The 26990-nt window shown below is 29.7% G+C and overlaps 1 protein-coding gene across 1 annotated transcript in view; it reads left to right on the top strand.

Annotated features, from left to right (window-relative positions):
* Positions 1 to 2557: 2557 nt before the first annotated feature.
* LOC107444002 (synaptogenesis protein syg-2) overlaps positions 2558 to 26990 on the top strand; it is a 93742-nt gene continuing 69309 nt past the window's right edge. Inside the window, exon 1 of the mRNA XM_087157518.1 lies at positions 2558 to 3169. Coding sequence (XP_087013644.1) covers positions 3115 to 3169 — 55 coding nt within the window. The 5' untranslated portion in view covers positions 2558 to 3114. The remainder of the gene's footprint in view (positions 3170 to 26990) is intronic.

Below are 26990 nucleotides of genomic sequence, written 5' to 3' on the forward strand. Positions count from 1 at the left end.
AGATTGAATCAAGCTAGCATGTCCTATATACTAGTCAATTGATGTTTAATATTCGTAGTGGTAGTTACCCCACAGTATCATTTTCCGTAGCCACTAGCTTCTTTTTTTCCGAGAATCAACTTCCGAGAAGTATTCTCTCCAGAAACTTAATTTCCTGGGAATTTAAAAAATCATAATCTGTATAGTGTGGGAGAGTCGCTCAGGTAATGCTGTTTCGACGAATAAAATTGCTCGAATTTCAAACTCGAATAAAATTGCTCAGTGCCCTCCAAGCCTTAAAACAAAATTAATTTGCAGAAAAGGCACTTTTCTTGCAAATGATTAAACCTTAGCTGTAAAATAATTTCTTTATATGTTCTGTATCATTTCAAAGTCTACCAAGAATACTCATTATGATAAGTTCTATCAAATGTGATTGACTCCCATTAGATATAATTACTCTTCATAAGGTATAAACAAAATTCTAATGCGAATAAAAATCTACGGATTTAGTTTCGAAGCAGGATTGGTCATCATGTTAAATACATTTTAACTTCTAGCTTTGTATTTTCTGACATAACACGTAATTATAAAAAATAATTTTTTTTCTTGCTGGATAATAGTTAATGCCACTGCAATTTATTTCAATATTCTTTTTTCAGGTGATCTTTGAGTAAAAGAACTAGTGCTGAAGTTGTAGTTACTGTTGTCTCTCACTTTCCACAATAACTTCTATCATTTAATCTTCATTCAATTTGCGACAAAAAAATTAGTTGAGTATCATGCAATTTTTACTATTAAAAAAAAATTTTTTTTTTCATAAATATTTTTCTCTTGTATTTCGCTTTTTTTTGATTGAGTACTATATTTTTATAACACCAATAATCAACAAACATGTTTATTTGGAAGTTTTGGTATTATTTCTACTATCAAAGTTTATCCAAAACGTTAAAGAAGATAAAATGAAGATAAAATTAGAAGATAAAATGCTAAAATTATTATATATATTTCAATAAAATTTTTAATATTTTTTTTTATTATTACATTGAATTTTATTTTATTAGTTACACACCGTTAAAAAGTATATTGTCCTTTATTAGATAGGAAAATTAAAATTATGTGATGCATTTCGATAGATTTTTTAGCATTGTTTTACTACACCATATTGGGAATTTATTATTTCTTTCTCAAAACTTCAAAATATAGTTATAATGACAAGAAATTCAAAAGTTAAAGTTATCTTCTACAGGGTTGCCACTGGCAACTAAAAATGCAAGAAGCGCTGACTTCTGAAATTTAAAACTTTATTAACATAAATTAAAATGGACAATTTTTTTATAACATAATTTTTCATTTTACTACAGAAAGCGACTGGAAAAAATAGTTGCATATGAATTATATGAAATGTAAATTATAGTGGTGGTTGCGATAGAATTAAGGAGGTGATAAATAAATAAAAGTGACTGACTTGATTTTCTACCACTTTTTGCATAAATAATTACCTGTGGGGATGCCACAGGTCACTAGATAGGTGTATTAGATAGTAAAGCTGAAAGTTAAAAATATTAGCTATATTTAAATGAAATTTTGAACAATATTTCTTCTATTAAAGCAGATATAGTATTCTTTAAATCCAAAATGTTAAATGAAATGTTTTAAAATGAAAAGTCACTCCTTACGATGACCTGATAAACATTAATACCTTGGAACAGTAATTCTGAATGGAACAATATTTGCTTTTTTTATTTTCTGTGATTACCTTTAAGAACAATAGTAAAAAATATCTCCAATTTATTTCTCTCCCTTATTAGGTACAGAAACTGAAGCTGAAACTTATTTTCAGCTTGATGTCAGAGGCTTTATCACCTCGGTATACTATCAGATATTAAAATTAAATGTTAAAAATGGCAGATATATTTTGATAAAATTTTAATATTATTTCTACTATCACAGCAGAAACGTTATTTTTTATACTTCCAAAATTTCAAAGTAAAAGTCACTCATTAAACACACTCACGATGACCTGATTTACGTTTATACCTTGGAGCAGTAGTTCTGAATGGAACAAAATTCAAATTTTTACTTTCTGTGATTTCTTCTACGAACAATAGTGAAAAATATCTCCAATTTATTGCTCTCCCTTATTAGGTACAGAAACTGAAGCTGAAACTTATTTTCAGCTTGATGTCAGAGGCTTTATCGCCTCGGTATACTATCAGATATTAAAATTAAATGTTAAAAATAGCAGATATATTTTGATTAAATTTTAATATTATTTCTACTATCACAGCAGAAACGTTATTTTTTATACTTCCAAAATTTCAAAGTAAAAGTCACTTATTAAACACACTTACGATGACCTGATTTACGTTAATACCTTGGAGCAGTAGTTCTGAATGGAACAAAATTCAAATTTTTACTTTCTGTGATTTCTTCTACGAACAATAGCGAAAAATATCGCCAATTTATTTCTCTCTTTGTTCAGGTGAAGGAACTAAAGCTGAAATATTGTTTTCAGCTTGACGTCAGAGGCTTTATCGCCTCTTTCTCCTCTGATACTCTCACCCATCTTATCTTTATGCAGTTCAGAGATCAGGGGTAGAAAGTATGGTAGAGTGGAGACGAAGAGAATAAGAAGCGGGACGAAGAATATCTAAAAAGAAAATAGAGAACGGTCCGCGCATCCCTTTCCTGCTCACGTGACCGCGGAGGAGCAAGATCTTCGAGAACACAGTAAGGGAGCTCCACATCCTCCACTACAGTAAGAGAGGAAGAATCGAGGATAGAAGATGACATGCGTTTGTTCTCATTAAAGTTTTAATGCTTGCTGGCTATCAGCTATTTTTCATGCTAATTTTGGATAAACTGCTAAATAAAATTTATTTAAATAATATTTTTTGTGGGAATTTGAAAACAACTTTTATAAATTTTGAAGAAATTTAAAAAGGAAGAAAAATGTGCAGCGTGTTTACTTTTTAATGAACCTAGTATTAATGTGGAATACTTGTGTTGATGTGCATTTCATGACATTTTTAATGAGACATGACACTACATACGTGACATTTTTTCTTAAGTATTAGAAGGATTTCATATGGGACCAAAAAATATGGATTAAATAAAACATAGGCATTTACGATGATGAATAGTCACTTAGAACTATTAATTCTGGTGCTAAGCACAATTTTTAAAGGTGAGAAGTTTAAATTAAAATATTTCTATTAACTTATAGCTTATAATGTCATTTTTTCTTTCTTAAAATTATTCTAGAAATATTCGGATGAATTTTGTGGAGTATTAAATTTCCTTTTAGCCAAAAAAAATGTGTAACACAATTATATAACAGAAAAATTAAATATTATGAAAATTTAACATTATAAAAATTAAATATTATTAATATTATATTATAATATTAATTATATATAATATAATTAATATTATATATAAAAATTAATAGTTTTTTTATTCTTTTGCATAAATTAATACAACATTGTGTGTTAAGTATTATAACTTAAAGAAAAATAAATTTTTAAAAAAATGATTAATGCTTGCATGACAACTAATTTTGCAACCTTTACTATTTTTTGAAATCAAAAACAAAGTGAAATATAACTGAAGATAATATTTAATTCGTGTTGATTTTTTTATTTTGCATTTTAATTTCTTTTCATCTTATTTCTATCATTTTGTTCCTATTCTATCTAAATTTGATACTTAAAATTCCGATTCAAAACTGATCAATATTTTTTTTCTTTTAGTTATTGTGAAATTTTCAAATTCCATTTTTTAAATTTGCTTGATGAAAAAAGGGAATTAATAATTTCTTTAAAAAAAATTTAAATTCTGAGCATAATTTTATTAGAGAATTATGAAACTGGAACTGGAAATATCATGATTTTTTAAATTTTAGTCAATTATTATTACTATTATTCACTTTTTCAAATGACCAAAATTATATATATATATATATATATATATATATATAATGCTGTGTTGAAGGATTTTAATAGATTAATACTTAGTTAATTTATTAGAATTCCAACTATTAGGATAAAAGGAGATGGTTTAATGCTCTAATTTTTCCATTTTTGAAATAATTTTCGAAAAATTATGCGATTTAATTCATGTCTTAAATTCGCATTGACTATCTAATAAACTTTTCCCGAAATTAGTTAAGGAAATCCACATTCAGTTTTAATGGTAAATCTCATGGCATTATCGATGACTTAGCTATAGGAAATTTCTTTATAAGGGACTTGTATATGCACTACTTCAAAGTGAAACACTTCGACATCCGTTTCACAATGATGGACAGTGTTTGAAAGTGAATATGTTTTGAATATTATAAAGTTTTTTAATCATTGCATTCAAATAACCGCTTTCAGACGTTCTTATCACTAATAGTTGCATTGAATTGTTGCCACTTAAACGTGTACTGTTTATACGAAACTATTTCCAGTTTTCCACCCACTGGTGGAATTTCATCCTATCTCCGTAATAAAAAAGTAGCAAAGTAGTACTTTTGCCTACCATGCTACAGAAATTTCTTAGAATAGTACTGCTTCAGTAAAGAGTTGCTTTACCTTAAAACAATCAATCCTAACAGCGGATTTCCATCTAATATTCTCTATTTTATCTACAGAATATCGCTTATTTGAACTATTACAATTTCTGATCAAAACTTGTTTTGCCTTACTATCACAGAATCTATTACTTAAATGAGAAAAATTTGCATTACTAAGACTTTAACTACAGTTAACTTTTATTTTCTCTCCTGTTTTATATAATTAAATTTTTACAACTCTTAAAAGAATCTATGTACGTTTCAAAGTCTTAAAAGAGTACTCTTTAAAGAGTCTGTTGTTAAAATTTAAAGATGGGGTTCAGTGTGGTCTTGCTTTCAATGGAGTATGATTTTAAATTCGTTCCATATTTTTTTAAAAATCTTACAATTTAGTTATTAATAAGTCTTTTTTCACTCATGTTTTTATTCAATTTTCCCCGAGGAAGTTTGTTCAGTATGGAAAAAAATGACGAAACTAAATAAAGAGCATGCATTGAAATGTGTAAAATAGACACATTGTGGTCCGAAAAAAACGTAATTAAAAAGATATAAACCGTCAGTGTTTCGCACCCATCTTTATTAACAGAGAATTAAGGAATCGAGTGATTTCAAAATGCATGCGATTTTTTTTTTCAAAATTAACATGATGAAAAGATAAGTTAAAAAATTAACAATAACAAATTATAAAATATTTAAAGACTTAAAACTAATAGGTTATTGAGAAGAGTCAGTAAAATAGCTCTGTAAAACAGTATTAAAATAGGAATAAAATAGAAAATCTGGAAAACTCTTAATATGTTTATAAATTTAAAATGTTAATTTACTAACTTATTTTAATGCAGCATGGCGTTTCCATAATTTCTTAACGTTAGTTTAAACAATTAATTATAAATAGAATTAATTCAGATATAATATTTGTAACTAAAATGTGACAGGCAATTGGTTAAAGCAATATATTCTAGTTTGGTATGATATACATCATTATCTATGACGAAGCACGGTTACCTTTTATGTTTATCACACAAATGAGGATACTTCTACCGAAATGGTCAGTAATAATTTTAAATTTGCTAAATGCTGCTCTCGATTTTATTCTATTATGTGCAAATATAATTCTTGTAATTTTTGACTTTTTGCAAGAAGGGGCTTACAATTTATGCAAAAAGTTATTTTGTTAGAAAATGCATTTTTGAAATTAAAAATTGTGAAATATGCAATTAAAAGTTATGTGTGAAATAACATAGAGGATAAATGTTGTTCATAATTTTCATGCTACATATACACTCATTTGTGAAATTTTTTTGAGAAATACTTGACTTAAATGGCGGCATTTTGTTGATCAAATGTATATAGACTTATTTTTTTACTTCTAGACGTAAATGGTTATTTCCTTGCTGATATTTTTTTTTTGTCGTATGCCTGTTTTCGGCAGTGGGGGTGCGATTATTCCTGTTTTTAAGTGGCGCCATCTATGGCCAGGAATTTGACTTCTGCCACGCCATTCTCACAACCACAACCCATTTATGGGGCGGATCACATTCACACACATTCAGATACAAAGGAGAAATGACATAGAACACACACACAGAGAGAAAGAAACATCCCGGGATTCGAACCCAGGACCTTTCTGATGCAAGGACAGTTCCCTGGCCCCTGTTAAATTTCAAAAATAAATCAAAAGACGGTCCTACGATATTTTATCGCATGATCTACGCAGCAATTTTTTATTCTAAAAACGGGAAATAATGTAGGAGAGCTCAATGCTTAAAATATAATTCACCAAAGAAAAGGCGCCATTCCTTCATCTGTATAGCTCTTTACTTCTTATTAAACCTGACAGGCCATCGGTTCCATTGCCTTTTTTTCCGCTGGTAATAATATATTGACCAAACGTACTAAAATTCAATTGGTGTCTTAATTTTAAAGCACGCTAAAAAATAGGATGGCCAGAACTACCAGAGTATGGTGAAATTAACTCTGTTTCTGGCTGTATGGGAGAACCAAAAAGCTCCAGAATTTTTATCGATGCGCTTTAGTAGGGACTTAGGTAAAATTAACAATAAAATGCAGTTTTATAACATGTGATAAAATGTGGTAAATGTGGTAGAATTTGGTGATCTTATTATACTTTTGAGCTTAGCATGAAAACTATTTTTTCGTTAAAACTTATTTTTCAGTTATTTTTTTTAAGTGTGTGGTAATAAGATTTAAAACCAGAATGAAAAAAATCAGAATAGAGCCAGAATTTCTAGTTAACCGTTGCCATATGATTTGAAATATTACCGTATGAGTGACTTAAATACTGTGTATTTTTAGATTTTTAGCCAGAGTTATGATTAGTTTTTTTTTGCTAGAAGTGTCATTGTCAAACAGTAAGTAATTTTACCAGATTTTTTTATAATCTTCGTGAAGATTGTTATTAATATTCTTTTAGTATTATTTATGTCGATTTCATTCATTATATTTTTTTTCTTCAAATTTTTTGATTGTGTTTTGTTTTAACAAAAAAAAGTCGATCTTATATTTGGGTAGAGAAAATTAAATACTCTCGAAACTGAATTAGGGTAAACCAACCAGTGAAGGAGCACTACCCAGAGAAGGAACATTTCATATATATTGATTAAAAATAAGAATTTGAAAGTTTTTCGTTAGATTGATTGGTAACAATAGCTTACTTCCAAACAATAGGAAGTCATCTTGCAATGTTTTGGATTTCATGGTCAAATAGACTTCTCTGGAAAAATTTTTGAATTTGTTATTATCTCTGCAACACATTGTTTCTTTGAAAAAATTATAAGGTGAGTGTTTGTATTTATATGTTTGAAGTAGAATCAATTGCATTTAGTAGTTTTATTTTTCTCAGTGTGAAAAAGAGAATTCAAAATATAGTTATTGTAGTTACGTTTTATTTTTTTAAGCATCATAGATAATAAAGTACTGAGATAAGGGGGTGTTTATTCACTGGATCACCAAACGATGAAAAACCAGTGAAGGAACAAGTGTTCCTTTACTGTTTTTTTTCTAAGTTAATGAAAATAAAAGATAAACTTTAATTTTCTTGTACCTCTAGTAATGTTCCGCATCAAAAGTATGTTAAAAATACGAAAAACAACTTGTAACCAGTGAGAGAGCAGGCATGTTCCTTTACTGGGCATAGACTTCCCAGTGAATGAACAGTAAGTGTTAATATGTTGACACTTTAATTTTCAATTCATGATTACAAAAAAAAAAGTTAACATTTTCCAAGTATTTATATGCTATAATTTCAAGAATAGGCTTGTTTTTAAATATTTGTATGGCTCATAAATTCATAAAGAGTATTAAAAAATAACCAAAATTAAGTGTCCCTTTACTGGATGTTCATTCACTGGTAAGAGCTGTTCCTTTACTTGGTCTACTTGTTATTTGAACCTTCAAAACTTTAAAACAATATTATGCAAGTTCTCTACAATTTTTTACATAATTTCCAATTAGTTACAAATATGTTGACACTATCATTTAACTAAAATTATTAATTTTGAAATTAATATGATTTTTTAAAAGGCAAGCGAAGCTTAAGTGTTCCTTCACTGGTTAGTTTACCCTAGTTTTAGATTCGAACGAAATTAAAACTTGAACAAGACTGCAGCTTCTGGCAATATATTTTTTAATTAGTGTCTCAGATTTGATAGTTTTATTTTTAGCCACATACCCTTTAAAGTAGTAGAAATACATAATTATTTTAAACAAAATAATTGAAATGTCAATCTAGATGACTAATTAAATTATATTATATTATTATATTTTGAAAAAACGAATGAAATATACGATGAAAAATATTTTATACTATCGTGAAACAAGATATTTTCTTAAACTTTAGTAGAACTTATTAATCCCGTTGAATATTTTGCGAATAACTTGTTATGATAAACAAAAATAATATATTCATTCTAAAGGGATAAAATATGCCGATTAACTAGAATGACAAATTAAAAAATATCCATTTTCAATTGAATAACTTTTGGAATGGGTTTTAACTTCAGAAAAAAATATTTAAAAATCAATATTTTTACTTTATTAAAAAAAACTGTGGTGTATAGAAATGTTCTCAATAAATGATAGCTTCGACTTCAAGATTAATAAAATGTCTACTATTAAAAAAATGACATATGACAATCAATAACTTCTACCTCATTTGTTATGAATAATTGGAACGTGGGTAAGTGATTTCCAATATGGCATGGTAAAAATTACAACATTGGTTTTCGGAAAAATCTTGTACGTTAATAAAGTAACGCATCTACTTCCTGCTATCCCAAAATCCACTTTGCCGAAATGTTGTTATTGATTTTAATATCCAATAAAAAAGCACTCGTCTCTCATGTATTGTTAAATTTGCATGAAGAATCCATTTTCGTTGAAATATATCGGGATTTACACAAGAAAAATACATTTTGGTTGCATTGTGATGTGCATTGAAAGACGAAGTAAAAAGATTAAAGCAGAATAAATTTCTGAGACGAGAATACATTTTAAGCATGTATTGCAAGTTCATGCTTGTTAAAATATTTATTTATTTTAAATATTTGGAATTTTTTAAAAGATAGTGTGTAAATTCCAAAAAGAAATGTGCAATTATTTTAAAACTAGAGGATGCCGTCATCAGTTCGCTAACGCTCACCAACCCCCAAAGATTTTTTCCCCAATCATATAAGTTTTGCTTTGCTAATACTCACTCCACTCTGTAAAAAGTTAAAAGAATGTGTAATAGAGTGAGTTCTTAAACATTTAAATCAATTATAATAAATTTTGAAATAATTCCTCGTGTAATTTTAAAACTTGTAACGTTAAAACTTGTAATGTTAAGATTCCATGTTTGTGACAGCTCACATGCTTGATATTTCGATTCTTTGTTGCCTACGTGGAAAAGAATCTCAATTTTTTCGTCACCATGTAAGAAAAAGAAATATACATGCGAAAATATCTGTTATATAAATAGAAAATATAAACAATATATAAAATGTATATATATATATATATATATATATATATATATATATATATATATATATATATATATATATATATATATATATATATATATATATATATATATATATATATATATATATATATATATATATATATATATATATATATATATATATATATATATATATATATATATATATATATATATATATATATATATATATATATATATATATATATATATATATATATATATATATATATATATATATATATATATATATATATATATATATATATATATATATATATATATATATATATATATATACATTTTACTTCATTAGTTTGCATTTCGTATTAAGCATCTCTCCTTATCATTAAAACACAAAAAATATAATTGAAAATTTAAATCAAAACTTTAAGGAATAGGAAAAATTTCGTTTTATGTCTTCGGGCAGTGATAATATCTTTTATATGCGCTTAAATGAATATTTAAAAATACAATGGGTAAAAATTTATTATTTTAATTTTAAAAAATAGCTATTGTTTAATATTTTAGTTGCTCTTTATCATAAGACATAATTAATTCATACAGCCAAGTAATTATATATTTCTTTTAAACTAAACGCTCCGAATCTTAGAAAAAATTTGAATAATAATAAAGCTGGTATTTTTTGTTTGTGTAGTGGAAAGACATGAGTTAAAACCTTTAAAGGTTCCATTTTTTATTACAATATTTTTCATGTTTATTTTTATGCAATAGAGTGGTGGATAAAAGTTTTCTATAGTAGAATTTTGAGTTTTGTGAGTGCTTTTAACGTTTCTGCTTCTACTTGATACAACGAAAAGTTCAGTCTGGGTTAGATACTTGGAAAATTGCATGTATTCAATACGTAAGAATATATTCGCATCAATTTTAAAACTATTGATAATGTTTAATTATTTGATTGAAGTATTTTTTTAAAAAAAATATTTAAACATGTACTGACTTATAAACAGAAGCTATGTAAAGAACTTTTTACTTGTGATTATTACTTTTAAATATTAACGTTCACTAATATTATTAAAAGGACACGATTGCATTATCAAGAGGCGATAGCCAGTCTATTTAAGCAACACACATCATTGAACCATTGACATGCACCTAGCCTCGTTTTTCAGAGCTCTTTTAGTGACCACGATATTATTCCCACGTAATTTTGACCTTAGTCTGCTGACATGGACAGCACAAAAGTTGGTACAGCTCTCTAAACTTCCACACTGCAACCAACGAGAGGACTTTCAGCCACGACGCATTTTACATACTCTTTGCTCTGCTTATACACGCTGGTTCTTTAGTCGGCTATTAGAATCGAACATATGGCCGCCATAAATATGAGCTACGCTATAACCAACAGTGCACTCGGAGCACTTAATTGCACACCAACATAAGCAGTTTTTTTTAAATAATTCGCAAAGTGATTTTGATTGCTAACGTCAGGATAGGGCTCAATTTGTTCTAGCTTGTTTGTAAATCATTTTGGATAATGACCCAAAGATAATGCTTACTCATGCACATTCTATATTACCACAATTTAAAAATATCAGCAGATTTAAATGGTGGTAAACAAGCAGTACGAGCACCACGCTTTTTACAAAAAAAAATTTGCATTAACTATTCCGGTTGCGAAACTACAGATGACAATGTGCCTAAAATGGTTCTGATTGTGCAAGGTAACCCATATTAAGAGAAATCTGTTCACATACCGAACACTTACAAAAGCAGAATTCAACCAGGTGGGGTAAGAAAACTCACCCAGCTGGTAGGCGATTACTCAACCTAGAACACTGACTAGGCGGTCTGTATAGTTTTGAATTAAAATACAAAATAAATAAATACATAAATAAAAGAAAAAAAATAATTGAACTGTAAAATGTATATAATGTGCAATGAGCCGTGTAGGCTCGGGAGATAGAGCTCTTGACTCCCATTGAGGTGACCAAAGACCCCTGGTCGATATGAATTAAGCACCTGGTTGCACCGACCGCAGTGCTGACGTAAAATATCCTCAGTGGTATACAGATCATGGAATAGAGTACCCTTGTCGTCAGGAAAACCGTGGATTTTCATAGTTTTTCTCTTCATGTAACGCAGGTGCATGTTTGTTTAATCAAAAAGTACTCCCTAAAGGCAAATTTCTCCCCTTTACTTGATCGAGGAGTGTCCTTGTCTTCTGGATTGAGTTGGTTCAAAATTACAAGACTACGGAATTGAATATTGATAGTTGTAAACTCAATATTGTGTCAGCTGTTCAACGACGGTTATAAAAATAAAATAAAAATGTGCAATTGCATCAATTAATCATGTAGAGACCAACGGTGTCTCAGGAGATAGAGCGCTTGCCTTTCAATGAAGAAACTCAGATTTGAATCTCGGTGTTTGCTTGCGAATTATGTTCTCATATTGACCACAGTGCTTACATTAAATATCCTCAATGGCTCAGTGATATCATCATAGGTTAGAATTCCCTAGCCTCTAGGCTTATTGTGGGAGTTTTTGTTATTTTCTTCACTGTTTAGCGCAGACGCAGGTTAGTACCCTCAAACACTTTTCCACGAAGCCTAGTTTGCTCAATCCAGGTGTTCTCATGTCTTCCGGTTTGGGTTCAAGATCACAAGGCGATCATTGATGGGTTGGCTGTTAAACCCCAGTTAGAGAATAAAATGAATCTAATCATGTAAGAAACAAACTATAAACACGGAATTACAATTGGGATGGTCTTGAGAAGTAAAGGATTTATTTATTGAAGGGAAATGTCTTTCTCCGTCATTTAAACACTCCTAGTTACATTCTACCATTATAACTGCAAAAAATAGTTTATCTGGAAACTTCTAACTGTCTTTAGGGGCGCAAAATTCCTAGTCCCCCTGATCACCAGATCTCACACTCAGTGTGCTAAGTTTTTTTTAATTCTCTAAACAATAAGAAATATTGTAATAAAAAAATAATTGCTTTAAATGTTACAATATCTGATGAATGAGGCAATTTTTGTAAAACATTGGTTAGAATGCACACTGTACTGAAAAATGATGGTTTTAACTATGAATAAAGAAAATCTAAAACATTGAAAGCTAAATCCTTCCATTTTTCATCCACATAAAATAAATTTTAAACAAATTATTATTTGTTATAATATTGTCCGTAAACCTGTTCAAATATTTTACGCAAAGTATTAGAATGTTCTCCACAAAAAAGCATGATTTTTTAATTCTAGAGGATGATTTCAGTTCTAGTATAATGTCCGTTTGTAAAAAAAAAAAAAAAAAAAAAAAAATACAAATTACCAAAAATCGAAAAAAAGAATAAGGATAAAAAGTCCTAATCATTCTATTCGGTTAAAACTATTTGAAAATGGTTTTTACCTGCTCAGTTCGTGAGTATTTAAGTTCACCATTTTTTTTTAAACCAAATTAGTGCTTTCGTTAATGACATTGCGGCAAGTAAATTTTCCTCCGCCAAGAGTATTCATAGCAGGAGTTCCTAATGACCTGGAATAAATTTCTCGGTACTTAGCAATAACGCAAAGCTTCAATTTATAGCAAAATTTATTCGTTTCATTAAGGTCTCATTTTCACGCCTTCAGTTTTATATGTTTTGGTGAATTAATTAAGAACGTTCACTTAAGAGCCTTTATGGTACTTGCTGCTTGTCATCAAATTGTTTACTTTAGTTGATAAGTTATGGGGAGGACTAATCTCTTGAAAACACTAACTCACTTTTAAATTTATAGCTGGGCATTAATTGGAGAAAAATTAAAGAAAACTGTACATTAAAGTGGGGAAGATGTGATAAAGGTTTAAAATTAAGTGATTTACGTACTCATTTCCAGAATTCATAATAAGAATTTTTTAAGAATGTGTTTAAAATTTGATAACTATGTACTTCATTCTGATTGTCCTTTTTCGACGTTCGTAAATCCTTTCAAATCAATAGAAAAAAATGGACGTTATTCAACGGCGTTTCATCGCGAATATTATTTTGTATTTTAAGAAATAGTATATTACTATGATAACCGATACTTCATTCTTAATAAAAAAAACAGATTAAATTACGTTAAAAAGTGCCAGCATTCAGAGTAAAAATCTATTTTTACCGGAATATGTTACGGAACGAAAAATCTGATTTACCGTACTTTTTGCGAAAATAATTACCATATCATCACTGAATCAATCTAATTAAATAAATTTTTCTGTAAATTCTACTGCACAATATTTTAAAGTAAAAATCGATTTTACGGTGAAATGGATTTTATGATTGATGTAAGTACCAGATCGTCCTAAGTACCAGTATTTTGTAATGCAATTTTATCATGAATTTTTTACTATGTACTTATAGTTCAATATGTGGATAAAGGGAAAAAAACGAAAAAAAAAAATATTTTCAGTAAATATATATATATATATATATATATATATATATATATATATATATATATATATATATATATATATATATATATATATATATATATATATATATATATATATATATATACAGTGAAACCTCCGTTAAGCGGACATTCATGGGATCAAAAAATTTGTCCGTTTACGGGAAGGGTACCCTAATAACGAAATTTGACACCGCAAATTGTTTTCAGAATATTCTCAAAGGCGTAGAAATAATTAAATAATATCTACAAGGATACTGTAAATATCTACAAGAATATTTATTTAAACAGTAAGAAAGATTAAAAAGAATATATAAAGAAGTTTGATATAAATACATAATTCTGGATGTAGCTACAGATAAATAAATATAATTTTCCTATTAGCATAGATACTCAAGTTAGACATATGATACCAAATAGGAGCGTACTGTCCTCTGCCCGTTTCAATTATTAGGTTCACATCCCCTTACACCTACTTATCATTTGATAGGGAACATGGCTAATACCTTCTTGGAAAATACACCTCCCATGATTCACAGAAAAAAAAGTAATGTTTACCTGTAAGTCATGAGGACCTATGGAGATTATTTTTCACAATTGATCAGCTATCAAGGGTCTGAATAAAAACACCACAAAGATTATACTTCTGTTCTCTTTTTTTTACCCCAATTGTGTTAAATACAGTCTTCAAATTGATAAGAAAATTAAAGAAATTTTCAATGGGGAAGAAGCATTGAGAGAAGTCATTTCAACTTGAGGGGGCTCATAACCTGTGTGGTCCAGATGAAAAGATCAAAAGATGCCGACGTCAGAATTATTTCAGGAGTGCAGTGCCATTTTCTCTCCTTTCTTTACAAAGATAAGGCAAGGTGACAGGAGAAAGATTTATTTTTCGGTGGTGAAATAGCTTAAAAATATTTTTAGTTATGGATAAGGAAAAATTTTTTATTTACATGCCTTAAAAATGGTGAAAAGTTGCACTTTTTCTGCTTGCAATTTATTTAGAAAAAGTAGTGTCCGGTTTATACAGATAAAAAGCAACGCTTCAGGACCAAAATGACTGTCCGCGTCCGGTTACGGGAGTGTCCGCTTTGCTGAGAATGTACGTAATGGTTTATTCATGGAGGATTCCCGGGGAATTTAAAATATGTCCGTATCGAGAGACGTCCGTTTTGCAGGAGTGTCCATAACAGGAGATTTCACTGTATATATATATATATATATATATATATATATATATATATATATATATATATATATATATATATATATATATATATATATATATATATATATATATATATATATATATATATGTATAGAGAGATTAAATACGAGATAGCGTATATGATTAAATTTTTAGATAATTTTAAAATTTCAATAAACATATAAAACTCAAATTTTAAGAATAAAAAATTTTAATTTTTTCAAGTCCTAGATCACTTAATTTAAAATTAAGTAATATATTTTACTTTGAATTCTTCTTCCAATTTTTGGTATTTTTTCGGTTTATTACATTTCAATACACGGGAGATTCCAGGCCTTTAAAATTAGGCCGATTTATTTTCTAGTACACAATGCGTAACACTTGCCGTGTTTTTAGCCGAAAAGCACGTTAGTGTTTACGGAAGTGCTTCCGTAATGGTTTTGGTACAATCGGTAAGTTCGAAATCATTACGGAGATTTTGCAAATTTACGTTAGTTGCGTACGCTCCCATACGTAAGATTTTAAGTTAATACTTTAATTAAAAAATCAGAAGAAACATTTACAATGGACTTATACTATATCTTCGCTCATCCAATTGTTGTAATTTCGTTGCTAAATTTCATCAATATATTTCTTTAAATTCGCAATCCATGTTCATATTTTAAGTTCGAAAGTAGGCCTAAACAGAAAACAATATTTAGCAGCTATTTACAGCGTACTTGGAGTTTTGTCTTAGTGAAGTTAATCCCACTAACTTTATGTAAAGATACGGGGTAGACAATATTTGAGGGTGCCCCTTGATTCTCGCCACCATGTGATCGCGGTTGATCGCCAAACTGGGCGATGTTGAAACCCAATCGTGATTCTGATGAGTTTCGATTTTTGCGTTATTTTTAAATGTTCAACGGTTATAATTTTAGAGGTCTGTTAGTTCTACGTGGGATACCGGCTGGTAAAGTTACTTTTGAATCTGGATAATAAGATCGAAGGTAGGTGGGCAGTCATAAAAAGGGATTTAAGAAAAAAATGTCACCGCTAGTCCGGTATTACAGACGCCATTTTCGATTCGCATTTCGGCGAATTTTTGTGGCGAGGGAGGTACACAGATTCTATTCATGATGAATTTAGACTGTATCTAATTGTTATTAGTTAATTCTGTACACCTAAATCTGAGAATATTCAAGCTTAATGGAGAAGTTTTTTCTTCTTTTTCTTTCTGCGCCTACTCCATTAATTTTTGCTTCGGATGTTTTGTTGAAATTTTCCAATGTTTTATTGAAATATCATTATGTTTTGGCCGCCATTCCTGTTACCACAGTGTTCCGCGCAAACAGGAATAGCGCCAAACATAAGTCGCCAATTTCGCCAAAGGGCACCCTCAAGTATATATTTCCCAAGATATGTAGCATCTAAAATAAACGCGAGCACATGCGCAGTTGCTTCATATCCCATGTACGAGATCGTCCAGAAGCTAACTTAAAAGGGCGAAATTATCCTATTAAGCAATCTCCTTAACGTAAATTTATAACTGCATAATAATGTAATTTAAAACAAAAATAATTATTGTAAAACAGTAATTAATAGATAGACATCGATAAGAAATTATCATAGAATTACATAATAATCAAGAAACAACTCTCTTAGTTTTAGACTCCTAATTTCAAAAACAATTGTAATTAGAATCGTTTTTATAGCAGAGTAAAACAAGAGAAATAAACATCACTCGTAAATTTGAGATGCAAAAATATGTAACAAGAAAACATACATTTATGGTTTTTATTAACTTCATGCTGATGACAACCAAAAAATATAAAGAAATTCACTTGAAAATTTGGAGAAAAAAAATTATGTATACCAACAACAATAACAAAACTGCCACACTGGATTTAGATTTATTATTAAAACAATAACAAAAATATAATATTTATAATAAATAACTATGTATCTCTATTTTATATAACAGCGTATATCTAATATTTGCGCCTTCATCTCAAATCTCAATTCATTTTTAGTCCCTTTTTTTAGTACGTATCAATTTATGTTTCTTATAAAAATTGATATAGAAAAACTTAAATAATCATTTACCTATCACTTTTTAGTAAATAAAATTTACATTTCTAGGAAAAATTTAGATTATTTCTATTTAACTTAAATATTTCATTTCAATGATGTTAAGAAATACTTAACAATGCTTCATTTTAAATCGAAATTACAAAGCAGAAAACTGAATGATTTTCACATCGCATTAGAATTAATGAAGCAGACTTCTATATAGCCCGAAGTAAATGAAAATAAAGAGAACTTATTTTGCATTAAAAAAGCCCTTTAAATAATGTCCGTAGTCAGTTTCTTGGAAAATGTGTTGTCAACAATGAACTTCTTTAAATTCTTTTTTTTTTAAATATGTATTAAAAGAGTGGCTTTTTTTCGAAAGTAAAATGTGAAATTTCTGATTTGTTCCTAATTGTTTTATTTATAATTTTTTTTCTGTGTCACAAAGAAAAAAAGACTTTCAAATGAGTTTTTAGCTGAGAATTTTTGTCCTTTAAATATTTTTTGCTTTGTCTTTATCTAGGATGGAGAAATAAATTTCTTCCAGTTTTCCAATTAGGGAACTCCAAAGGAAAATATTTTTACAAAATCTTTTCTTAATTTGTCTGTAATAAAAAAATGTGTTTATATTCTGGAAGATTTTACAATGCAGCACCGATAGAGCAATCATTTAATTTTTTCAGATTTGTTTCAACGTAGAATTTGCAAACAGTATTTATTTTGAAAAACTGATTTTGGACATAAAGGACTATTTTAACTGAAATGAGTTCTCTTTATTTTAATTTACTCTGTTTAGGATATTAACCCGCTTCATTAATTCCAATGCAATGTATTAAATAAAAATTTGAATTTTTACGTTTCCTTTATTTATTTATATATTATTTTTGTTATTTATATTTTGCTTATATATATTTTTTGTTTATATGCATATAAATTAATTTACACTGCTGGCCACCCAAATTGCAACACCAAGAAAGACACGAGATATCGCAACAAAATTTATTTTGTAGATAACATGCTGATCAAGTATCAAATGATTAAATTTTTAGACTTCTGTGAAGTGTGGTTCCTGCCAAAATCAAAAGCCAGAGTTGCCGCCATTGTTGGAGATCACCGCTGCCTCTTGCTTCGGCATTGATTCAATGAAACTCTGGATGTCTTGGGGTAGAGCAAACCAAGCAGCTACCATACGTCACCATAGTTGATCTGGTGTGGCAGCTAGGGATGTAATCTGTGTCAATCGTTGAGCAATTATGAACCAATTATGTTTTCAATCGGTGAAAGATCCGGAGAGAGAGCTAGCCAGGGAAGCAATTCAACTAGCGATTGATGAAGAACCCTTGGACAATGCGTGCCACATGTGGTCGCGCATTATTCTTGTTGAAATATAACTATGGGCAGGCTCTGAAAGCAAGGACGGACAACTAGCTCCAGCACCTCGGAGATGTATCGCTAGCTGTTTAAAGTGCCAGCAATGCGTACTAGAGGAGGGAGAGAATGATATCCAATACTGCCCCACACCATAATACCCGGTGCAGGACCAGTGTGGCGGTGCATAACACAGCTGTTCAGCATCCTCTCTCCACGGTATCTCCAGATTCGAATGCGGCCATCGTGGTGTTGCAGACAGAAGCGTTACGCGTCAGTAAAGACAATTTCATTCCATTCCGCCGTCCACATCCTTCTTTCATCGTACCATTGGCGGCGGAGACGTCTGTGGCTCTACGTCAACGGTAAACGAAGTAATGGACGTCTTGCGGACAGATCACTCTGCTGTAAACGGCGTCGAATGGTACGTGCAGACACTGGATGATGCGTTACAGACTGAATGCGCTGTGCTATGGTTTGTGATATGACTGAGCGATCTGTGTCTGCCATGCTCCCAATTCACCTGCCATCACGTGAAGTTATGCACTGAGATGGATGCAATCGAACACGTTGGACCGTCTTACCCTCCTGCATCCAGTGATCACATATCCGCATTACAGTTGTTTGGTTTCGTCCAACACGACTGCTGATTTCCATGAAAGATAATCCACAATCTCGGTAGGCCACTATCCTCCTCTGTCAAACTCGGATACTTGATCAAAAGATGATCGCTGTTTTCTACGAGGCATAATTGATCGCTTTTTGAAAAAAACACAAGAAAAACACTATTGCCGAACTTGAAATCGTCGATTTCTCCAAGCCTTAAATAGCGCTTTGAAGTGGCGCCACAGGCGCACGTAATATGCGTCTGTGCTGAAATTCTAATCATTTGTATATCTCACATCCGCTAATGCATGTTGTAATTTTATGTTATTTGCATGCTTACTTCAGGATCTCGCATTTACGGTGGCCAGCAGTGTAATTTAATTCTAAATTTATAGCACTTAATATCTGTGCAAATCTTATAAAAAGAAAGCAATATAATTATAAGTATAAAATGTCATCCCGCATAGTTTTTGAGAATTCATAATCGTTCATGAGAACTCATAAATCATCTGATTTTTAAATTAATAATCTGTTGCACGATATAACAGTTAGCTTGAACAAAAAAAAAACCATAGTTCAATTTAATATCCGATTAAGATTTCCTCAAATTTCAAATGTATAAAGTTTTTTTTTTTAATGGCGGGTACTTGGACGTATTAAGTTTTAGGTTAACGATATTATTTTTCATCAGTGAAGTGATTGTCCTGATTCTGCACCGATAAGAAGTTTAATCAAAACTATCATAATATGATAAAATTTACTGAGCACGTTGAGAACATTAAAATGATCCATAATTTTCACTAAAATGCTTGGGTAATGATTCTTGTTAAATGAACAATAAAATATGGCTTTTTAATTTGTGATAAAATTTGATGAATGTGGTAAAAACTGGTAATTTCATCATAATAACTTTGAGCATAGCATAAAAACCATTTATTCAGTTGAATTTACTATTCAATTTCGTAATTTTTATTAATTGTATAATTGATAAGAACTATAATTTTAGAGACTAAATTTTCCGATAAACCGGAAACCATATGACCGGAAAAAATTACTAAATTAGTGGCTTAAATACGATATATTTTGGTTTTGTTAACCAGAATTATAGAGTTTTTTTCCTCCAGAAATGTCAACACCATACAGCATGGTATTTCGATTAGAATTTTTTTTCTCCGTTTCTATAACTCTAAATGTTTCAGCTTTTTGATTGGTGATAGAGGAGAATATTTCAATAGAATTGTTAACTACGCTGCTCAGTGCCACGGCAGGAAGTCCTTTCCTCACATACTCCCTCAAATAACTTTTTGCGATAATGAACAATAACATTGCGCAAATTTCATGGAGTATTATTCAGGTATTGATTTGAAACATGTTTCCGTTCAAGTTAGATCATAATATTAAAGTTCCTTTTGCAATAGTATATTTAGCACGATAATAAGGTAAAACTAATTGAAGTTGTTGTTAATTTTGACTATTTTGTGGTTCCACTTGCTCTGGCATTTTTAACTGCGAGCTTGATGGGCAAGGCATTGCTGTTTCCGAAAGCTTTTCCTCTGAGTGCCTCGCCCTCATATACGAAAAATGGTCAACAGAAGTTTTGGATGGAGCATGGTTTTCCGAAGACAACAAAAATACTGAGAGGAATCTTAAAGCACTCTAATATTAAAAAAAAAATTAACTTTAGAATGGAAAATCATAAAAAAAGTTACATCGAGATTGAGTTGATTGATCGTGTGGCATGGCTCATAGTAGATAACCGAAGTCAAACGTCACAGGCAGCGGTCTTTGAGAGAGCGAGTTATTTCTTAGATCAGTCAGTGATGGAGCTGATGGAGCGCATTATTGGTCCTGGTTAGACTGTTCTACGGTAAAGAGTTGAACTTCGTGAGCATGTCGTTAGGCTACCTAGCTACTGAAGTGAAGGAACCTCTGCAGTAAATCAAAATTGTGATGATAGTTCTTCGAGTCATCCTCAGGGATTTTTCTCAGATCATCACCAATTCCCGATTGTGCAGCTCTAGTTCGACGTAAAAGAAGCACTTCTATACCACTAAGTATAAAACTAAGAAGAAATTTCTCGTATTTTAAGACAATAAAACAAGAACTTAACAAAATCTGCACAATATGGATGTAAACATAGCAATTAATATTATTGGGATCTTTGAATTCGCTGTTTTGCGAAAAACCACTGAAGTGAGAGAAATTTCTACAATTTCTACTTTTTCAACATTTCTACTTAAAATTCTTCTACTCTTTGCAATTAATACTTAAAATTTGGTAAATTATTATTTCTGCGAGGGAAAAGTAATTTTAGTTATTCCCTGGAATTTTGAGAAGATTTTTTTTTAAAGTGTCTGCATGCGCAATTACGTTGTTCCGCAATAACCACCCTTATTATTTATTTAAAAAAAACCTGTTAACATTGAAATCAAAAGAGTGTAAGTATTAGATGAAGCAAAATTAATGCTGCTTATACGAAAAAAGAAAAAAAAATGCTAACGAAGTTTAATGAAGTAGGAATGAGAAAAAAGTTGTTTGCAAACATTAAAACCAGCCTTATAAATAATAAGTGTATTTCAGATGATTTTTTTTAAAATTCCATCTGCAACCAAGCAAAGTTTTAATGTTTCAGTCCCTTATTTCTCAATAGTGAACTGTTATATAAGGATAAAATTTTTTCCAGTCATTAATATTAAATTGAGGTATTTTAAAGTGTCTGTATGTTTTTTTCCTTAAATTTTCGCCTGGAACTCTATAATTTCATATACTCATTAGTAAATACACAGTATACTCCTATGAGCAATGTAACCGAATGCTCAAATTGACAGTTAAATAACTAAAATCTGCAAAACTAGTCGGAATAGAAACTAAATATAATTAAACTTTTTTTGTTGAGTTGACCTTCGAATGAAGTGACTAGTTAATTTAAGGTGACTGGAAAGGGTAACAACAAATAATAGAAAGATAATAAATTTATATCAAATAATGTATTTTGTCAGTATATGCCGTTCAGTTTTATGTAAAATTGTGCACTGCTGATTCGAAGGATTGATTATTTACTTTTATTACTCGGACAAAGAACACTTAAAGTCATTTAAAAGAATAATTTAAACATAAAATAATTAATATTTTTAAATGCTCAGCATAAAGTATATCTAAACAGTATTTAGTCTAGTTCAATAGGAAATGCTTTTAGATAACATGTTTACTCAAAAAGAATATAAATATTTAGACAGCGTGACTTATGGATATTTAATGTTTGATTGCATTTTAGCTTCCCAAAAGATATTTGTATTGCTATAATTTGCTTAAGTCTCAGAAATCTATGCTTCTCTTTTCGAGAGTTAATGTTGTTGCAATTTGCATGGATTATTTGTTATTCTAAAATATATTTTTGCAACTAGCTGCATTTTTTCTTTCATCTTGAATATAAAAATCGAGACAATTTTTTATATATGATATTAAACTAAAATTTATAAATCACTATAATATACTTGTGCCTATGTAATTAAATTTGACTTATTTTCCTTGCAGATATGTAATAATAACTTGAACTCGCATTTACATACATGATATTTTCGAATAATAAATAGAACTAATTTTTATATCCATTTTTGAAGCAGAAAAATCCGGTAATGATATAAATTCTCCAAAAATTATAATAATATGTATAATAAAGGTATATTCTTCGAAAAAGAGACTACATTCTTCTTGAAATAAAAATATTGTTAAACCTTATGCTTTATTCTTTACACTTTACCCTCGAAATTTAAACTAAATATTATTAAATTTTAATTGAGATGAAATACTTTATTTTATTTTCGAAAAACTATTCAAAACATTTCTGAAACTAACTCCATTTTGTTCATTTTCTTGCATTACATAGAATTTAGAAACTAAGTGCAACTTTTTTTCATGGAAATAATGTTAATTTAAGAAATTCATGTAGTTTTGGAAGCTGAAAATTGTTGTGATTAAAATTACAGCTAATATATAGTATAAAGTGGTCTCCATCTAAGTATAGCCACCATGATTCTGTTCCATTACTGGCTGCGAAAAAAAGGTAGGAAAACAAAACATATGTGTGAAGAGAATCTATGAAAGCATATATACGAAGAGCAACTCCCTTCCTGCTCCACCAGGATAAGAAAAATCATTCAATAAGTAAAAATGGAGGAAAAAAGTGTCTCATGGAAATAAAGTCACTTCTTGTGATAACTAATGTATTCGCCAAGTTTGTATATGACTAGAAATACAAGAGTTTGCAATTTACTAAACACTGCAGGACATTAACATTAATATTATTCCAGTTTTCAATGATGGCAGTTTTCAAAAAGCAGAAGTTTCGGCACTGAAAGTTCTACTTTTTGTTATATACAGTCCTCGTGCAAAATCTACAAAGAGATGGATTTTGAATTTTATAGAAAATGTCATGAATGCCCTGTTCTTTCTCAATCACAAGCAAATAGGTGAATGGCTATCCTGAGTAGAACTTTAAGTACAAAAAAGAGTAAAAAAAGTAAAAGATAATTAAAGATAAAAGAGCAAACTGCTGTCATTTAAACTTGACATAATATTGAGGCTATTTGTCCTCTAAGGATTGGTAAATGGTATGCAGCATCTCATATTTTATGTCAGATCAAATACGGTGGATAATTGGCTATAATGAGAAGAAGCTTTGCTTAGATGGGTACCTGTTTTCACTTTTTTTCGATTTTTTTTCTTGCTCAGCTGGTACAAGAAGTGAGTTACTATTTATAAATATGTGTTTATTATATAATTTAATATATCTGTTTAATATATTTGTTTGTGTCCACTTGTAGCAAAAATTCAAGGTGACTTAATTTAGTGGGGACCCATTGCAATGCGGTTATTATAATTATCTTAATAATTAAAAATATAGCTCTAATTAAAATATTATTTTCTTTTATATATAGTTTTACTTTGTATTTATGTTGTTGTTGTTGCTTATCCTCTCTGGCTGACGGAGTCAGACAAGATCCACAAGTTCGTTGACTGAAAGGAAGTCGAAGACTAGGAGGGGATTGCTATAAAGATCCTCCTTAGAGAGTCCCATGCAATCCAAGAGGTGCTCATGAGAAGCCTGATGAATTTGGCACTTGATGCAGGTGACGAATGTTTTCCTGCCCACGTTGAAAGTAAGGCACTGGATTTGACCACTAGCAAGCCTTGATATAACAGTCCGGGTACGTCTGTCATTGTACCAATTATGGGTTGGAGGTGTTTTCCACTCCTCCGAGATTTTTGATTTTTCCAGAGAGTATGACTCCAGAAAAGTAAGTGTGGAAGAGGAAGTTGTTGTAATTCTGCAACCCTCCTTAGCAAGAATATCGGCCATTTCATTCCGGTGGAGATTCACATGGTAAGGTACCCATTGCAAATGAGCATCATGATTAAGTGAAATGAGCTTTAATTTAAGCAGGATAGAGGTTCTGATATTGTCCCCCACAAGAGGCCAATTACTAAGGTGGTGGAGAGAACTACGGCTGTCAGATAAGATCCATAGATCACCATAGTATTACTTTATGTAATATCACTTTGTATTTCTAAATTTACTAATTATGTCCCCGTTATGTCACCATGCTGCAATGCTACAGTAGATTTTTAAAAAAATGTATTTTCACAAGAGAATTTTTTAGAACGTTTTCGGCAATTATTTTCATCCTGTAATATTACTCTTGTTCAACTCGAGTTCAACTTTTCTCTACTACATGGTGAAACTGAGGTGATTCTTTGAATATAAGTTCAATTCGTTGCCTATAAAGTTGTTCCTGTTTATTTCAAGAATAATACGAACATGCAAATTAAAAATTTAGAATTGAAATAGAAGAATTGAATTGAAATGATTAAATTATAATTTGCTAATAAATAAATCTTGATGTCAATTGATTGAAAAAATGCAACAATCAGTGTTTTGTAATTTTGCACAATGTTATAAAAATGCAACAAATAATTTCAGAATAATAACAAACAAATAATTAAAATTCCTTATTCCAATGCTTTACGTAAACAATGAAACAAAAAAGAGTAAAGTGTTTTAATACGCAATCTTTACCCCCTACGAAGAAGTCTAGAACTCTCACATTTTCACTGTAGACATCAACGTGACTACCTTTGTTACATAGAGGAAAGAAATCTAACATAAAATAAGGTAAAATTACAAAACTCAGATGATTTTTTTTTCTTATTTCCTGAAGTAAAACCTAGACAAGAAAAAAATCTTTTCAAGACATATTTACACAATTTATTCTGCAAAATAATTGTCACAATCTATCTATAGGAATCAATTTAAAATCCACTGTCATAAAGAAAGATTTCTTAAAGAATGCAATGTAAAAATACAAAACCCAAATTAATTTCTTTAACTTATTTCTTCAAATTAAGATCCAGAGAAGTAAAGAAAACTTTTTAATCTTTACACAATTGATTCTATTAATTTTCAATTTTTTAAACATAATTATCTCAATTCATTGTCCCTACAAAGATATGTACAAAAAATGAAAAAACCCGAGCGGCTGTTTTATGAATATATTTAGATAAATCAAAGCCTAAATTGCATGACTCATATTTATCACATACTGAAATCAAAGCTTTCCCTAAGATTTTGAGTTAAATTTAGGCCCTCAACCCATCCATCCAAGAGACTGGTGCTGTCAAACAGGGTGTAATAAGAAATGCAAAAGATAAAAGGACGAGATGGCGTAATTAATCTCAGCACATCAATTACAGCCGCTCTGAGATTACTTTTAACCAGAGGCGAAAGAAAAATTAAAGCAACTTCCAACCATGTTGGCACTGCAGAAAATTAAATTTTATCCCCTGCAACAAGTGATTAGGAAAGCAGATTTTTCCCTTAGTGATTTTCTTTTTCCACTCCAGTTGCGTCTTTCTTAATACAAGTTTTGCCCACTTGTGTTCTAAAATGCAGACGTATATCGTATGTACATAAATTTAGTTTTCTTTTCCATTTGAGTTTTGCTTGAGCAAACGGTTATTTAATGCAATGGTTAAAATTGTCTTTTGTTTGAATATAAGTGTATGCAGATGAAAGTTGTAGGAGTGCCATTAAACAAAACATGTTTCATTTGAATAACAGTAAAAAAAAACATTGCATTACTTCCTTTTAATTATATTTAAATTTTAATAATGTTTCGCTTGAATCAATTTGTCTTTGTATTGTATGGTATTAGCCTTGATTGTGACGATGACACGTGTTTGTAGCCTTAATGCTTTAAAATAATTACATTTGTTTGCAACTCGATATTCTTTTTTATTTTTTTTTATTTCAGTATGACGACCAACTTTCTAGAGAACTCATATTATCATCATGTTGATTTCGCAATAAAAATTATTACGATCGTCTACAACGTAACTTTCCAAGTTCTTTTTTCCAAGTTTCATTTTTATTTCTTTTTTGTTCCGTACCATATAAATATTTCAAAATGTAAGGAATGCAAAGTTACAGGAACAAAAATTATAAATTGTGAATGTTAAAAATTGTAAAGTCAGTCAATGATTACGAAATTTTAAAATGATTATTCATTTAATATTATTCCCTTTTTATGTTATATACCGTAGGCGTTTTTCATAAAATATTAGCAGCCATTTATTATCATCTATCATATTAGATAATAATAAATTATTACTATTATATGGAGAAAAAAAAAGATCTTAAAAAAGCAATTTTAGTATGAAAACAGTATCCTTTTTCTATTTTTGTTTCAGTGTTTTTTTTACAATATTAGATCTTCTAACGAAAATTTTTAAAAATGCTTATTTTGTTGGTTAAATATCA

The sequence above is a fragment of the Parasteatoda tepidariorum genome, chromosome 2 (assembly GCF_982258835.1).
Source record: "Parasteatoda tepidariorum strain Cologne lab strain chromosome 2, Ptep-v5.0, whole genome shotgun sequence".
Classification (NCBI taxonomy): domain Eukaryota; kingdom Metazoa; phylum Arthropoda; class Arachnida; order Araneae; family Theridiidae; genus Parasteatoda; species Parasteatoda tepidariorum.